An 18,446-nucleotide genomic window follows, 5' to 3' on the forward strand; every position below is an offset into this window, starting at 1 on the left:
GCTATTATCAATAATCTTTGGAGATTGTCTGCCTGGCATCAGTGGTTGTATAACCAGGACTTGTGATGTGAACCAGTTGCACATACAACCACCCACTACCTGCTCCCATAGCTTCACATGACTCTGATCAGGGGGCTGAGGAGGTGCTACACCTTGCCCGGAGGTGACCTACAGGGTAGCAGAAGGTAGGAGTGCCTTACACTTCCTTTGGTGGAGACCTATCTCCACCCTGCCACGCAAATTTGCTTCTACTTTGATGCCCCAAATTCTTTTAATTGTTTTTCTAAGTTTGAAGGTACCCGGCATATGAGGGTATACAACACTCTCGACTGTTTTGACAGCCTTCAAAATTGGGGTGGGGGGAGGGGTTTTGTTTTGGCTTTCCTACCAGTACCTGCCACAGAGTGGAAATTAGATCAATTCTTCACAAAAGTCTTTAATTGGTAGCTTGTTCAGCTGCAAGTAAAGGTAGTTTACCGCTACCAACAAATTCTGGCCTTTAATTCCAATAACTGGCAGATTTAAATGTGTCTCCTGACTTTTTCTAAACTTACCTGGAGGGAGATACTGGGAACATAGAGTAAGGTAAGCATGATCAGTGTACATAGGAGCTTAATAAGTGGTGTGGACCCAGTCGGCCGAGGGCCTATTGTGCTGCATGAATTGTCATTCCAGCTAGCATAACCATATTTGATGTACAAATCAAATGTCTGTATGCAGCCATAGGATGATAAATGGTAAGTAAAGTTCTACATAGAATTAACTACCTTCACCAAGACTCAACCTAAAAGAAGGAAAACAGCAGCCATTGACTTCTGGAGCAGACTGAAGTAGCTCAATAACCTGCTCCTCCTCTTACCTTTTTTGGTATCCTTGATATTTAACAGCATTACAATCACAAAGACCCCACTTGAATATCCAGGAGATCACTATTGACCAAGAATTCAACTGGACCATATATACTAGGCACACAAGTCCACCTCAGAGACTGGGTTACCTGCAGTAAATGGTTCATCTCCTCACCTCCTGTAAGACTCACTGATCACCTTCGAATTCATGGGAAGTTAATCATCCTCAACTGGAGGAGCTATTTAAGAAACAAACAGCTAAAAATGCACTTCTTATAGATATAAACTATTTTGGAATGCCCTGAACAGATTATCTGTGACTGTGAATCTATAGACAGGCTTGATCAAATCTGGGTTCCTTTTCTTATCCAATAGCCTAACAAAGTAGATTAAATTTGAGGAATCATGGATATTAGTTCATGATCATCACCATTTCTCTCTCCAAATCACTTCTCATAAAAGTGAAGTATAAAGGAAAAATACCGATCAAAAATGAGTTATGTACCACAGGAATCAGGAAATTCATCTGGTTACCAATTAAAGGGTTTTTCAGTAATATTGCCTGTGATTATTCAGAAAGACAGAACTTGTATCTTTAGGTAATGTGCATAATAAATTTTACAGCCTATGTATATAAAATTTAATTTTAGTTAATATGATTCAAGACTGTTCTTTTCACCTCTGCTATTGTCTGAAATCACTTTTAGACTTCAGGCACTCAAGTTATTATCTTTGTTTGACCAAAGTAGCCAACAGTGTTGAATGGGCAAGTTCCTAAAGGAAGATTGGCTGTCCATTCCAGAGAAAAAGAATAATTTATGACCCTTTGTCAGCCATATTTCATGATTTAACAGTGTTAACTTTGACAGTAATTGTGCTGCGGTGCTAAAAGAAAATATAATCTATGCCAAATAAATGGCTTGCAATCAGGAGGAGAGAGCAATCATTTCCTGGCCTTGTATCTGGCTGCAGTGAGTCATTAATCTGTGAAGGGGAAGGAAATAAGTTTCCAAAAGTAGTAGCGAGACAGATAAAATGTTGGCTGCTAAAGGTTTGTGCTTTAAATGAATGGTAAGGGGGCTAATTGTGTTTTTTTCAATAACTAAACTGACTTTGCCTTGAGATAGAAAGTGCCTATATTTTTATCACATGAAAATACAATTAAAGAACCAGATCTTTTGGGGGACCCAATAGTTCCAGTTGTATAATTCACTTTCACAATGCTAAAACATTAAAAGCTTGTCGGCAGTTCAGGAAATGTGATGCAAAATCTCCTTTGCTGCTCTGCAGCCAGACAGATTTAGTGTGCCCATTGATCACTGCAGTCAATAGATTCCTGTGAAAGGAGGGAATGGAACTTGGGTAACCAGACAAGGCTGTTCATAAAGAATGGGGAGAATGGAACTGGGTGGTTAATACATGTTGCTTCAAATTGATTTTGATTTTACATATCAAACTGGCAGATGTGAAATACTAAACAGTAAATTTCAATCAATAAAATTCATGACGAAAGTATAACAAGCAATTATTTTCCACAACATCCATTGCTGATTGAAATGTGAACAGCACATTAAGTGTAGAGCAAAACATTAAATTGCCTTACCATTTTCCTAATTGCCACATTGGAATGGTTAGCTGCAGTTGAAATGAGCTCCAAAGATTCTAAAATTTAAAAAACAAGTTTTAATTTGTCATTAAATGTCCACAGTATATAAAAACATGCAGTTCATAAAACCACAGATAGAAGCTTTAAACCTATTAATGTATTTAAAATAATTTTAAAGAATTTTAAAGAATTGTTCCCCTCTTGTCACCCAATTCTTCTCCCTGCTTTGTTTAAATCATCAACCCATATGAGAGCACACAAAATGCTGGTGGAACACAGCAGGCTAGGCAGCACCAGCTTTTGTGTGTGTTGTTTTGAATTTCCAGTATCTGCAGATTTCATCATGTTAACCCATATGAGAATGCTGGTTTAATGCTGGTATTCTATCCATTCTCATGCACAAACCTAAATCTGGACCACGAGCAGGCTAATTTATTAAGGAAAATTCTAAACCAAGCCACTAGATATTAAGCTAAGTGCTTAGGATAGAACATCATTAAAGGTCAATAAACACAAAAGAGATAGCAACCATAAATATTGCTATCAATCATCATCTATATCTTTTTGTACTGTGGCCATTTTTCATTCTCTTTTTGACAATTAACATGTTGCACTCATATTTCCCCTGATGAATTAGAAACAGATATTATTTCCTTCTTAGCAGGACATAATAATTTATTGCACTAATTGCCTTCTTCAATTTTTGCCTGCAAACTGCGATCATTTCAGAACAGAACCCTGTATCATCATCTTGAATTTAAAATTTGCCAAACCTGCAAATATCAAGGAAGGAATGCAGCAGGATCTGAAGAAGCAGTTCAAGAATTACAGAATAATTTAGACAAAATGTAGAGCTGAGAGGATGAGTGGCAAATCAAACACTGGAGAAATGACTTAAGAGAAGCATTTTCAATTTATTAGAATGATGCATTCACAAAATCACATGCATGTATACAAACTGGGTAGAAAAATGATCATATATTTTGTAGAAAATCTAAAAAAAATCTCAGACTAATAGGACAAAGGGATATGGTATCCAACCAATGAAATTTGGGCCATTGTCGTACTCTTGTACATAAGTATTTTTTTTATATCCACTATGATCAATAATAGAAATGGATTTCAAAATAAAGTATTGGAGGCAAAAGCTATAGATTATTTAGGGACATTGATTGGTTGATGAAGTAAGTGATAACCCAAACAAAATTTCAAGATCAGGGGATCAATGAAGTTCAAGAAAAATAAGAACTAGGTACAAGAGTAAGATTTGAAAAAAAAAATCCACATTATTTATTACAAACCAAACACATTTTTTTTTTGTTCAGCACATTTCACATGCCACAGTTCCTGAGGAGACACTGGACTGCTCATAATTATGCACTTGGCAAAGTCCAATAAAAATACGTTTGGCTTAGGCAGGAGCGACCATTGTGTGAGGGGGCCAGTGTTAAACTGGGGAGTTGAGGCTTTGCCTCATCAAGGCTTAGGAGAGGTGTAGGCCATAGGTAGATTTTTTTTTTCATTAACTAGTCTTTCTTTCTTTTTGCACATTTAGAGCAGTAGAGATGCCAGACAGGATAGTGGGATGCTCCTCTTGTGGGATGTGGGAAGGCAGGGAGACCTCCAGTGTTCCTCATGACTACACCTGCAAGAAGTGCATCCAGCTCCAAACAGAATATGTTAAGAAGTTGCAGCTGGAACTGCACGAGCTCCGGATCATTTGGGAGGCTGAGGATTTGATTGACAGGATGTATAGGAAGGTTGTGACACCCAAGGTGCAGGACACAGGTAACTGGGCGACTGTCAGGAGAGGGTTAGGGAGTATACCCCTGTGGCTACTCCCCTCAACTACAGGTATACTTCTTTGGATACTGCTAGGAAGGATGAATTAGCAGAAGAAAGCCACAGTGGTCAGGTTTCTGGCACCAAGCAGCTCGGAGGGAGGGAGAAGAGGCGAGCTGTGGTGATAGGAGATTCGTGGGTTAGGAGAACAGTAAAAGGATCTGTGGAAGAGAACTAGATTCCTGAATGGCTTTTTGCCTCCTGGGTGCCAGGGTCAGGGACATCTCAGATCGAGTCCACAATGTTCTTAAGAGGAAGGGTGAACAGCCAGAGGTCGTGGTCCACGCCAGTACCAATGAGCACAAGGGGTGATGAGGTCCTGCCAAGTGAGTTCAGGGAGTTAGGTGCTACGTTAAAGGACAGGACCTCCAGGGTTGTAATCTTAGGATTGCCATCCATGCCACATGTTGGTGAGGCCAGAAATAGGAAGATCATACAGTTTAACATGTGGCAAAGGAGATGGTGCAGGACTGAGAGCTTCAGATTTTTGGATCATTGGACACTGTTCCAGGGAAGGTGGGACCTATATAGAAGGGGCAGTTTGCATCTGAACTGGAGGGGGGACCAATACACAAGCGGGAAGGTTTGCTAGTGCTGTAAGGGGGCAGGGGGTGGGGTGGATAATTTAAACTAGAGTTGCAGGGGAATGGGAACCAGAGCACCCGAAGAGATAGTGGAGTGGATGTTGTTAAGCCAACATTCAAGTCAAGAATCTAAAAGTTGAGCAAGGTGGGACTAATGTTCTAAGCTGCATATGTTTCATTGCAAGGAGTACTGTAGGGAAGGTAGACGAGATTAGACATGGATCAGCATGTGGAATTATGGCAAAATAGCCATTAGTGAGATTTGGTTGAAGGAATGGCAGGTCTGGCAGCTCAATGTTCCAGCATTCCGTTGTTTTAGACGTGACAGCGCGAGAGGGATTGGGGGGGGAGGGGTGACATTACTAGTCAGGGAAAATGCCACGGCAACGCTCAATCAGTTCAGACTGAAGAGTTCATTTAGTGAGGCTTTATCGGTAGAACTAAAGAATAACAAAGGTATAACCACATTAATGGGATTGTAATAGAGACCACCCAACAGTCTGCAGGATTTAGAGGAGCAAATTTGTAGAGAGATAGATTTTAACTTTCCACATATTAACTGGCACTCCCATACTGGAAAAAGGTTTGTCAAATTTGTTTAGGAAAGTTTTTTTAAATCAGTACATAGAAGTCCCAACTAGAGATAATGTGATACTAGATCTCCTATTAGGGAATGAAGACAGGGCAGGTGACAGAAGTTTGTGTCAGGAACACTTTGCACCTAGTGATCATAATGCCATTACTTTCAAGGTAATTATGGAAAAGGATAGGTCTGATCCTCAGGTTGAGATTCTAATAAGGAAAAAGGCCAATTTTGATGGTATCCGAAAGGATTTGGCAAGTGTGCAGTGGGACAGGTTGTTTTCTGGTAGAGGTGCAATTGGAAAGTGGGAGGCCTTCATAAGCGAAATTTTGAGAGTACAGAGTTTGTACGTTCCTGTCAGAACAAAAGGCAAGGATAACAGGATTAGGGAACTTTGGTTTTCAAGAAATATTGAGGCCTCAGTTAATTAAAAGGAGGTGCACAGCAGTTTTAGGCAGGTAGGAACAAACAAGGTGTTTATGGAGTATAAGAAATGCCAAAGAACACTTCTTGTTGCAAAAGAAAACAGGAGGGTTAAAAAAAAGCCATGACTCTACCAGACAAGGTGAAAGAGAAACCCAAGGGCTTCTACAGGTATGTTCAGGGCAAAAGGAAAAGCAGGGACAAAATCGGTCCTCTGGAAGATCAGAGTGGTATCTATGTTTGGAGCCGAAAGAGATGGGAGAGATCTTAAATGGATTTTTAGCATCTGTATTTTCTCGGGAGATAGTCACGGTGTGTATAGAAGTAAAGGAAAGCAGCAGTGAGGTCATAGACCCTATACAGATCAGAGAGGAGGAGGTGTTTGCTGTTTTGAGGCAAAGTAGGATGGATAAGTCTCCAGGGCTGAACAATGTGTTCCCTCTGACCCTGTGGAAGACTATTGTGGGAAGTACAGGGGGCCTAGCAGACATATTTAAAACCCTTAGCCATGGGTGAGGTGCTAGAGGATTGAAATACAGCTAATATTGTTCTGTTATTTAAGAAAGACTATAAAAATAAGCCAGGAAATTATAGGCCAGTGAGCCTAACACCAGTGGTGGGGAAATTGTTGGAAGGTATGCTAAGGGACTAGATATATATGTATTTGGATACACAGGGACTGATGATTAAGGAAAGTCAACAGGGCATATGTGTGGTAGGTCACGTGTAACAAATTTTTTGAGGAAGTTACTAGAAAACTTGATGAAGGCAAGGCAGTGGATGTTGTCTATGTGGACTTTAGCAAGGTCTTTGACATGGTCCCACCTGGGGGATTAGTCAAGAAGTTTTAGTCATCAGGCATTCAAGGTGAGGTAGTAAATAGGATTAGGCATTGGTTTCATGGAAGAAGCCAGAAGGTTGTAGTAGATAGTTGCTTATTTGCTGGAGGCCTGTGACTCATGCTGTGTCACAGGAATTGTTGTTTGTCATTTATCATAATGATTTGGACGATAATGTGGTAAACTGGATCAGCAAATATGCGGATGACACCAAGACTGGGTGTGGTGGACAGCGAGGAAGACTGTTCAAGCTTGCAACAGGATATGGCCCAGTGGAAAATTGAGCTGAAAACAGCAAATGGAATTTAATACAGACAATTGTGAGATGTTGCACTTTGGCTAGTCTTACATGGTGAGTGGTGGGGCACTGAGGAGTGCAGTAGAGCAGAGGGATCTGGGAATACAGATCCTTATTTTTTTTGAAAGTGGTGTCACAGGTAAATAGGGTTGCAAAGAAAGCTTTTGGCACACTAGCCTTCATAAATCAATGTACTGAGTACAGGAGGAGAATTTATGTTGAAATTTCATAAGACGTTGGTGAGCCCTAATTTAGAGTATTGTGCAGTTTTGGTCATCTATCTACAGGAAAGATATAAATAAGAGTGAAAGAGTGCAGAGAAAATTTACAAGCAGGTTACCAGGATTTGAGGGCCTTAGTAATAGGAAAGAGTTGAATAGGTTAGGAGCTTTTCCCCCCGCAAAAGTAGAAGATTAAGAGCAGATTTGCTAGAGGTATACAAAATTATGAGGGGCCTAGATAGGGTAAATGCAAGTATCTTTTTCTACTGTGGATGGGTGAGACCACAATAGAGGTCATGGGTTAAAGGTGAAATGTTTAAGGGAAATACGAAGAGGATCTTCTTCACTCAGAAGACAGTGTAGAGTGAGCTGCCAGCACAAGAACTTCAGAAATAGGAGCAGGAGTAGGCCATCCAGCCTATCGAGCCTGCCTCGCCATTCAATAAGATCATGGTTGATCTGTCCATAAACTCAGCTCCATCTACCTGCCTTTTCCCCAGAACCCTTAATTCCCTTACTATGTAAAAATCTATCTAACTGTATCTTAAATATATTTAGTGAGGAAGCCTCAACTGCTTCCCTGGGCAGAGAATTCCACAGATTCACCATTCTCTGGGAAAAACAGTTTTTCCTCATCTCCGTCCTAAATCTTCTCCCCTGAATCTTGAGGCAATGTCCCAAGTGGTGGATGTGGGTTTGATTTCAACATTCAAGAGAAATTTGGATAGTTACATGAATGGGAGGGGTACGGAATGCTATGGTCTGGGCGTAGGTCAATGGGACTACAGGCAGATTAATGGTTTGGCAAAAGGCCTGTTTCTGTACTGTAGTATCCTATGACTCTAAATGCTAAAAGAGAACTTTGTAATTGTATTACACACTACCTGATTGTTACATTACCTAGCCCATATCATCACCTGTCTGTTTCTTAGCCATGCACATATTCAATTTATTATTTAAAATTCCAACCACATCTTTCATCATCTTTCCATACTCCACAGCCTGGCTAAAAGCCTAATGATATAGAACCTCCCTGAGGTGCATGGCTTACAGAAATTCATAACTTAATAATTTATCCAATCTTTTTCATACCTATGCCTGGGGAAGCATTCACTGTTTAGTGTATTAATATCCTCAGATCTTTTCATTTATTCTTCTCCGTGAAATTCTATTCATTCTATAATCATCTTTGTTGGTTTTATCGAAATACATGAGTTTTGCAATTAGTAATTACCAACTACCAGTATTTATTTTTACCAATTTATTGTTCTTAGCACCTGTGAGCTAATTTCTTATTTATATAGAGGTCTCATTATGATTATCAATAAATGAATCAGTAAGAGTTTCATAATCAATCTCTGGGCTATCTAAACAAGTACAACTACCCAATTAAAATGATAAATTTGGGAATTATGATTCATTTACTATAACCTCTAAAATGCCTGTTGTTTGATGCCATCATTACCAGCCAATAATGTTGTAAGTGTAATTTATTCTTATAGCCACTGATCATGTCCTGGTATGTATGTATGTATGTATTTATTGATTGATTGACATACAGTGTGGAATAGCCTTTCCAGGCCTTCGAGCCACAGTGCCCAGCAACCCCCAATTTAATCCTAGCCTAATCACAGGTCAATTTACAATGACCAATTCACCTACGAACCGGTATATCTTTGGACTGTGGGAGGAAACCAGAACACCCCGAGGAAACGGATGCAGTCACATGGAGAACGTACAAACTCCTGACAGGCAGTTGAACTTAAGTCACCTGTTCTGCAAGGCATTATGTTAACCACTACACTAATGTGCCGCCCCCCAAGTTGAAACACTTTTGTATGTATGATATGTATGTACTTTTGTATGATATCAGATGCCAATGGCCTCTTGAATAATACCCAGAAAATATATGTCCTTTTCAAATCTACTGCATTACATGAAGTACTAATATAATTCAGTGCATCTATACAAATTCACCAGAAACCATTTCAATGAGGAGAAATTTAAACAGTAGTTCCTGGAACTGCTTTTGGAATACATCTTATATTGTTTCAAACCTATGCCAAATGTCAGGACTTAAAAATGTGTGTGATGATGTGTAAAAGTTTCATTCTCAAAAGGTTTTTTTTTGCTTACTTTCTGCATCTTTCCTATCCAAGGAGTCTTCAGGCAGTTTCTTCAGGTAATCCTTCAGGAGGAGCTCGTAACGGGGAATGCGTTGCACTGGCTCAAGCATGTGGTGCTGCAATGTCAGGTTTCCACACACATCTTGTTTCTGTTAAATTAGTAACACAAATTAACTGACAAAGCATACATAGTTGGATACTTACTTCTAATCCTCTGGTTCAACTGCTGTATTTGCAAGTCCTTGTACGGAATTACTTTGCTTTGACTTCATTTTTCACAGACCACTCAGCGGAGACTTGGTATGCTAACAGTTTGTGATAATCTATTTCACCATGCTGCTAGCTAATATCAGTGAAGAACTTCAGCATAACCATGTGCTCTTCATAGAATGAATCCCATATTATTTTGATTATATTCAATTAAATTTTCGTGGTCGAGTTTTCTAACATGGTGGTCTTTGAGGAAAACTTTGCTTTCATTTTAAGCAGCTATACAATCATATTATATTTATGACATATGATTAAACATAATTAAAACTCTACAAAAGAGAGGAAAATCACAAAAAAGGAATACGTGTTGAAAATCTGAAAAAAAAAGTGCTGGAAAACCTTAGAAGCTCAGGCAGCATTTGTGGTAAGTTAACATTTCAGCTCAAGTTTCTGATGAAGGGCTGTTAACTTGAAACAATAATTGCTTATTTTCCCATTGATACTTTCTGACCTGCTGGGTTTTGTTCCTGTTATCCTGGTTCCAGCCTTTCTTTGGTTTCTATTCAGAAGGGGTGAATTTTTCTGAAGTGGGTGCAAGAGCAGAATATCTTTATTTGCTTTGGGACAAGAGTACAACCAGTGATAGGCATTGCACCATCTATTCTATTCCACAAACCAAAAACAAGCTTCTCCTCCAAAACCACAAAATACAGGAATTTATTATAAATTCCTCTTCCTCTTTATTAACGTGAGACAAAAGAATAATTGCTGGAAGGCACAAATGAGATGCTGCTGGCCTAAGGAGGACAAAGGTAAACGACTATCAGTCTGCTAGTTTTTCAGATTTTACAAGCACACATCATCAAGGAGAATGTATATTAACTTGATCTTTTCACAAGTGCTTCATTGATTCAAGTTAATATTTTTGGATGCACTTCAAAGATTCCAGTCAGTACAATGAATATGAAAACAACTGTGAGATTGCTACAAATTACATGACAAGTAAATGTCTCACTTTATGTTTTAATCTTTCATTATGCCTTAAACATTCTATAATGGCTCGTGGATTCTTCTTTAGCTTTTGGTCAGTAAAGACCAACTGGATCAATACCTGATGTAGCTTTTATTCAATTTTAATGAATGAAATGCGAATTAGTTTGCTTTTCCATGTACTCTGATTTCAACCAATGTTTAAACTGATGTTCACTAAACTTCTCAATTCTTTCTACTAGATTGCTTTTGTTACACAATTTTTCAGCCATAGTCAATTCTTTTGCTGCTTTTTATGTGAGTTTTACTGTAATAAATCAGGACTGCTAATAAAATAATTGGCCTCAGTAGATCCAAAGTACTTTATTCCTTACATCACAATGTCTGGCCCGATTGCAGTAAGTTTCATTTATCTGACAGAGCATAAATGTCAGTTTTGTTCAACAAGGCAGATAAACACTACACTTCTGTCATCAGCTCTGAACAAAACTGACAGCTTTTCGTTAAACTTGCGGGCTAAATTTGAATAAACATTTTAATTTCTGTGACAGATACACAGGGCACATTGCTATGTTATTTCAGCTAAGTCTAAGGACACTTGTTGTCAGAGGTTTACTCAGGATGAACTTCTGAGAAATAAAACTATCAGCCTCATATCAGACTGACTGAAATGATCATACTCTTTCCATATACATGCACAATGAGGAGCACATACATGTTCATATGCCTGCATAGAGGGCAACACAGGGGCATCGCAGCACCAGAGTTCCATGTTTTATCCTGACCTCTACTTCTTTGGTCAGGAAGGCACAGCAGCACCTCCACTTCCTGAGGAGGCTGAGGTGAGCGAGGCCCCCTCCCCACGCCCCCGGCCATTCTAACCGATTGTCACAGGAGCATCATCGAGAGTATTCTGACCAGCTGCAGTCCTGTCTGGTACAGGAATCATAAGGCATCTGACAGCAAGTCCCTACAAAGGATTGCACAGACTGCTGAGAGGTTCACTTCCACCCATCAGAGATATTTATCAGGAACGCCATGTACACAGGACCCTTAGCATTGTCAATGACCCCTCCTATCCGTCCAACAGTCCCTTTGATCCCCTATCCCCAATCAGGCAGGAGGTGCCATAGCATTAGGACAAGAACTGTTAGGATTAGAAACAGCTCCTTCCCCCAGGCCCTAAGACTACTCAACTCCCCGCCACCACGCAGGTCTCATCATGCATGATGTGCCAGTGGTGTAATACTGTTTACTTTTTAAACTAGTATCATAAATGCAACTTATTATTTGCAAATTTATTTACGGTAATATTACTTTTGTGTGGTGCACCTTGGTCCAGAGGAACGTTGCTTTGTTTGGCACTAAACATGTGTACAGTTGAATGACAATATACTGAAGTTGAATTTGCCCCAAGTTTGAAGGTGTGTGGTAGAATTGGGGATGAGGGGCTGGTGTGGGGGTGATAAAATGGTTGGGATTACTGTATAATTGGTGTAAAAGGGTAGCTGGTAGCTAGCACAGATGACAGACCAAAGTACCTGTTTCCATGCTAAGTCCTACAGGCAGACCTCAAGGATGCAAGCTTAGCATACTGCTTTCATTTCTCTATACTCATGACTGGGTGGGTAAGCACAATTCAAATGCCTTCTATAAAACTGCCAATGGCACCACTGTTGTTGGTAGAATCTCAGCTGGCCATGAGGAGGCTTACAGGAGTGAGCTCGATCAGTTGGTTGAGTGGTGTTGCAATAACAACCTCACACTCAACATCAGCAAGACCAATGAAACGACTGTAGATTTCAGGAAGAGGAAGTTGGGAGGACACACACCAGTCTGCATCGAAGATTCAGCAGTGGGAAGGGTGAGAAACTTCAGGGTCCTAAGCAGCAACATCTCAAAGGATCTATGTGAGGCCAACTATCTAGAAGGGACACCCATAGCTGAAATTCAATAGGAGTTTGTGGAGATTTGGTACGTCACCAAAGACTCTTACAATGGAGAACACGCTAACTGGTTGCATCACAGCCTGGTCTGGAGGCTCCAATGCACAGGGTCACAAAAGACTGCAATGTTGTAGACTCAGGCAGATCCATCACAGGCACAACCCTCTCCACCATCACGGACGTTTTCAAGAGGTGCTGCCTCCAGAAGTTGGCATCCATCTTTAAGGACCTTCAATTCAGGACATGCCCTTTTCCCATTACTACCATCAGGGAAGAGATACAGGAGTCTTAAGATCTATACTTAACAATTTAGGAACAGCTTCTTCGCATCTGCCATCAAATTTCTGAACATCCATGAAGCCATGAACATCACCTCATTGTTCCTTTTTTTGCACTACTTTTTGATTTTTGTAACTTATGTATTTGTATGTTTTTGCTGCTGCGAAACAATGAGTTTCATAAGTGTATTGGAGGGGTTGTGACTGTCACGTGCCCATTACCTGGTCAAAAGACACACCACCTGCCAATCAAGGTTTAACCCCTCCTCATCCATCAATGCACACCTAATCATTGGCCGCTTTAATTAGCCCTGTACTTGGCCTCAGGCAATTGGTCTTTGTAATCAGTTTAACTCGGCTGGCACCAAGCCATTGGCTTCCCTGTGAATTACCTGGGCTGGACTCATCAGTCCTGCTGCACTATAAAGGGAGCCACGTGTGCTTGACCCGCTCTCTTTTTTGCTGTCTCAGAGGGACAACCCTGCTGTCGGTCAGTTGTGCATTGAATAGGGTTGGGAGTGTGAGTATTGTCCCTAAGCAGAAGAGCCATGTTTGCACAAAGTCAAGGGAGGGGTGGGTATTGTATCGACTTTTCCCTGGGGGGGGGGGGTGTGCGCGCGCGCACGTGCGCATGTACTTTGTTCCCACATGATTTTGCCACGTTTGTTATTAATTGTCCATGTGTGTTTTACTGCCGATCCGACTACTATAAATTGTGCGTGTGTGTTGCTCCTGTTGCCATTTCCCCACGTTTGCCTTCGTAAATAAAACCCTTCACTACCAAGGATGCATGCCCAGTGTCGTCATCTGTGAGACCTATCGAATCTGTTTTCCTCACTCACAACAACAAGTCAGTGATAACAAATCAGATTCTGATTCTATAAAATATATAGGTACACTACCATTAAAGTATATGCCTATACCATATGGAAGGAAACTTACTTGAATGTCCTGAATGATAGATTTAAACTGAGATGATCGTTGCATCCAGGAATTCACCAGATCCATTGCACGGTCAAAGTTCTTTACATATTCCCCATACATCTTTAAGAAAGGAGCCAACTTCTGGAGAATATCACCTATCCGAGGGTTTTTATCCCTGTAATAAACAGAGAACCAATACTGTTACAGTTTAAATTTGTTGTTAATACATCAAATTAGTTCTATGTGGGGGCGGAGGGGGGAGTAAAATGAATCAAACCATATTTCCACTAACACAATTCTTCTTGTTTTATTTGCTAAATTTCTGCTATGACTATAAATTTGGCACTATGAAGATTCCTCAAGTGACTGAGCAGGAAAACAATTCCTGCATTGAGTTTCTATCACTGGCCACAAGGAGGCAGGCTGGAACATCACCTATAGGCCACATCTTTCTTTCCCTCTCTAAAAGAACACTCAGAACCTTCGACAGTTTGACAAGGTCAGAGTAAAAAGCTACATCCAAGAGTTTAAAAGAGAAAAACTCCATTTCCAAGTGTCAAACAAAGGCACAGCTATCCCTAGATTCCAGATAACATGCTACTAGCCAAAGCAGAAACCTTCTACTCAGTTAAACAATTTTCTTTTCATTTTTAGTGACTGAAATACATGCGTATCTTTCCAACTCTTCAACCTTTAACACTCAATCATCTGCTACGCCACTCACATCTCCCACCTCAGGTGACAGTGTCCAAACTGTGACCCCCTCCCTCTCCAAACTCCAACCGTCCCTCACTGGATATGTTAAAATGGTTCTACGTCAGCTGTCTCTCCGCCAGTAATAAAGGACTGGGACAACTCTTTGCTCTCTCCCTTGAACAAGCGGGCAAAAACATGGCGGCAAGTTCTCAACATGGTTCTGGTGGAAGGCACCAGTTTGTATTTCTTCTCCTCCTTGCTGGCACACCTCAATGAAGTGTGCCTAGCCCATTGCTTTACTCCCTCTACACTAATAACTGTGTAGCTAGCCACAGCTCAAATGCCATCTGTAAAGTTGCCAATGAGACCACTTCTGTTGAAAATTCCCAGATGGCAATGGAGTGAAACAAAAAATTTCACAACATACGTCAGTGATAATAAACCTGATTCTGATGATGAAGGAAGGCGTGTCAAAATGCTAAGAAGCTAGGAGTAAGATACTAACTGACGTAAGTAAAACCTACTGAAAGAAACTTCAAAATTAAGTAACAGGATTAAAAAATAGCCAGCAGAATGATAGCCTTCATCTCAAGGAAAACAAAAGGAAGGTGAAGGGAGTTATGCTTTCATTGTACAAAGACTTGTGTCAGACTCCAGCTGGTTTGGATTTGGGGGGATTCCTCAGGAAAGACACACTTCAGAAGAATATAGGTAGATTCAACTGGATAACATCAGATGAGATGAGGTTAGCCTGAATATGCTACGCTTCCATTTCCTTCCATATAGATACATTATTGAAGAAATGCTGTCATGATTGTGAGAGTTAGCTGGAAAGAAACTAATTTCTCTGCAGCATGGAGCCCAACTTGAAAAAAAGAGCTAACTGTTCAGGAATGACGCCAATGAGAAAAGGGATCTTTTATACTTTGTAACTCCAAAACATTGAACTAATTAAAAGGAAAAGACAGGAGTCTGAAATGTGAGTCTAACTTCATGGTTACTTTAAGTGAGGCGTGTGGTAGCGTCATGACTTATGCAATTCATTACATAAAAGCAGTAATGCGTTATTTAAACAAACAAGCATGCTTAATCCAACAATATATTTACACTATTACTCAAATACTACTGAAATATTAAATACACAAAGTTCCTCCCTGCCTAATTATAAACTCCAACTCAATACAGAATGCATCTCAACTATGTAGATAATACAAATGCAATGCAGACATTCACAGCAGAGTGAATTTTTTAAATTGTCCCATTCAGGCTTAAGGATTTAATCACTTGCGGGGGCTTTTTCACTTTTGTGGGATAACGTCTTTCCTGAAAAGGGAGGTCACTCTGCATGGCAGCGAGGCCACGAAACAACCTCAGGTTTTGGGGCTCCTCTGTGCTGGTTGCAGGAGTTGCCTCTGGCACTGCAGGAAGTGGTTCTGACAGCTCCAGACACCTTCCTTCTCTTTTCTTGGCTTTTCTCTCTCTTCGTATCCTGCTCTTTTTCTTTTCGCTTCTTTTGATGATGTGCATCTTGAACTTGAGAAGGTGCATTTAGTTCACTGGTACGTTGTGTATTCTGTCTCTCCTCTCAGTTTCCTCATCCACAACATAATCCGATTAATCCTCTGTTTTCATATCTCCATTTACTCCTTTCTTTTTGGCTTTCCATTCACATCCAGCTGGGCTTTGGTCTCTGCATCTACTTTTACAAGCGGCTCTTTGCCTCCACTTGAAGATTATGAAATAACCTTAATTCACACAAAGTGGATTTTGATAGTTTTACACACAAAAGCAGAATCCCAAAGGTCTTTGAAAAGTCTTCCAACTTAAAATCAATTACATTTCTCAAGTAACTGCCTGATTAACATATCAGGAACTTTTTCAAATATGTTACCTACAAAAATTGTTCTAGTCAAACCACTACTTTCATCACGTTCACAATTCCTCTGTGCAGCATGGTCCTTCCTTGGTCCAATATGCTTTCCAACCAAAGGCACAGAGGTTGGCACCAACGCCTGTTTTCCTTCTGTTGGACAACAGTTCCCGGTGTGCAACGTGAAGACAGTTGTGGCATCATCCAGTCTTTTCTTAATTCAGCTTCAGTTGATTCTATTGCAGGGGATGTGGCGTGCAAATCATGAAAGAATCTCCAACCAAGTTGTAGTTGTCTCAGCCACTCACAACCCCACAATGCTGGCCCTCCTGTTTTTACCACATACAGGCCCAATGTGGCTTGTTGGTTGTTGTATTTCACTGTGATAAAAATCATTATCTTTTCTCCAGTATAAATTCTTAATTGGATATCTGCAGGCTTCACTTCAGCTCCTTTGAAATGATGTTCAAACTCATTTTGTGGAATGACTAAAACAGCCGAGCCATAGTCCAATGCCAGTTTAACAAATGTGCCATTCATTTCTGGCATAGGCTTGTCCATTGTTAGTTTTCATATTGTAAAACTCAAGGCTAGCCAGTCCTGTGTCACTCTCATCATTATTAGATTTTTCATCAACAGCATGCAGATTAGTGCTCTGTTTGAAACTGCAACTTGACTTTTTATCTTTTTTCTTCCCTGTGTGGTCCATTTATGTCCAACATTCTCTTTGTATGTGACCTACTTTGTTGCATTTTTGCAAGTTTCACCTTTAAACCAGCATTGATCTGGTTTATGTGAGCCCCTTCCACAGTGGTAACACAAGTTGTTAGGCCAGGCCAGTTTCTGTTTAGAAGTTTCAAGTTTGTTCATGCTCATTTTCATTCCTGACTACAACTCAAGCGAGTGTTTGTCTGCTGTTCGCATTGATGCAGCAATTTCAACTGCTCTTTTAAATGTAAGTTGTGCTTCAGTTAAGTGTCATTTGTGAATGCTTTCTTGTAAGATGCCACAAACTAAACAATCTCTCAGTGCATTATTAAGACCATTACTGAATTGACAATGCTCAATCTCTTTAATTCAGCCATGAACACTAAAACGGACTCCCCTTCCTTTCGATTCTACTTTTTAAACCTAGAGTGCTCTGCAAAGAACAATGGTTTTGGTTCTAAGTGTTGCTGCATTACTTTCACAACATCAGCAAAACTCATTTCAGCCGGTTTGGTTGGAGCAGGTAAACTCCTAAGCAAATTGTATGTCTTTAAATCCAATGCACTTAGCATAACTAGTACTTGTTTTTCATTGGCTATTCCATTTAGTTTACAAAGCTGTTCAATTCATTCCGTACACAATATTCCAATTATCTGTTGTGTAATGGAACGCGTCAATGTTTCTAACACAGCCAGCCATTTTTGCTCTTTTCTATGATTATTATCACCTGATACCCACTGCACATGAACCCATGAATTCTTCAGTTTTCTGCCTTTTTTAAACTCGATTGTGTCTTCCCTTCTGAAGAACACAAGCTGTGCTGCTTTTTTTTAAAAACTCGAATGTCTTGCTGCACTCGCACAGGCAGGTAGTCATCTCAGGTTTGTTTTAAAAATACCTCGTCACCATTTGTTATGTTTTGTAACTCCAAAACATTAAACTAATTGAAAGGAAAAGACACGAGTCTGAAATATGAGGCTAACTTTGTGTTTACTTTAAGCGAGGTGCACACATTTCATGTGGTAGTGTCATGATGTATGCAATTAAACTTATTTTTAAATACAACCCATAAAAGACAAGAGTGCTTAATCCAGTAATATATTTACAATATTACCCAAATACTATTAAAATAGTAAATACACAACAGGATCTGATTACTTCATATACATCTGCCAAGTTCAGTGAAAATCAAACCAAGCTCAAGGATTGAAATGAACCTGTAATTCCGTTACTGATTGAAATGCTCCTGCTCTGAATTGTCACCATGATCTAGCTACATACTGTTCCCCACCCCCACAAAGTTGCTCATTGCTTTTAAACTGTGATTACAAAGTATTTTCACAATCTAGGTCATACTGGTGAAAAGCCAGAACATCTACTCCTGCCTCTACTCCATCCTATCTGCCTCCATTAAGCTAAAAATGAAATCCATCAACTGAGAAATTTCCATTGTA

The 18,446-nt window shown here is 40.0% G+C and overlaps 1 protein-coding gene across 2 annotated transcripts in view; it reads right to left on the reverse strand.

The window, feature by feature from the left end:
• fgd (faciogenital dysplasia) overlaps positions 1-18,446 on the reverse strand; it is a 270,607-nt gene that overhangs the window by 59,383 nt on the left and 192,778 nt on the right. For both annotated transcript variants that reach the window (XM_059944130.1, XM_059944131.1), the window contains 3 exons: positions 13,737-13,893; positions 9,381-9,519; positions 2,452-2,510 (listed from right to left, as the gene is read on the reverse strand). In XM_059944130.1, the coding sequence (XP_059800113.1) occupies positions 2,452-2,510; positions 9,381-9,519; positions 13,737-13,893 (355 nt within the window). The remainder of the gene's footprint in view (positions 1-2,451; positions 2,511-9,380; positions 9,520-13,736; positions 13,894-18,446) is intronic.

This window comes from Hypanus sabinus, chromosome 19 (genome assembly GCF_030144855.1).
Source record: "Hypanus sabinus isolate sHypSab1 chromosome 19, sHypSab1.hap1, whole genome shotgun sequence".
In the NCBI taxonomy this organism is placed as follows: domain Eukaryota; kingdom Metazoa; phylum Chordata; class Chondrichthyes; order Myliobatiformes; family Dasyatidae; genus Hypanus; species Hypanus sabinus.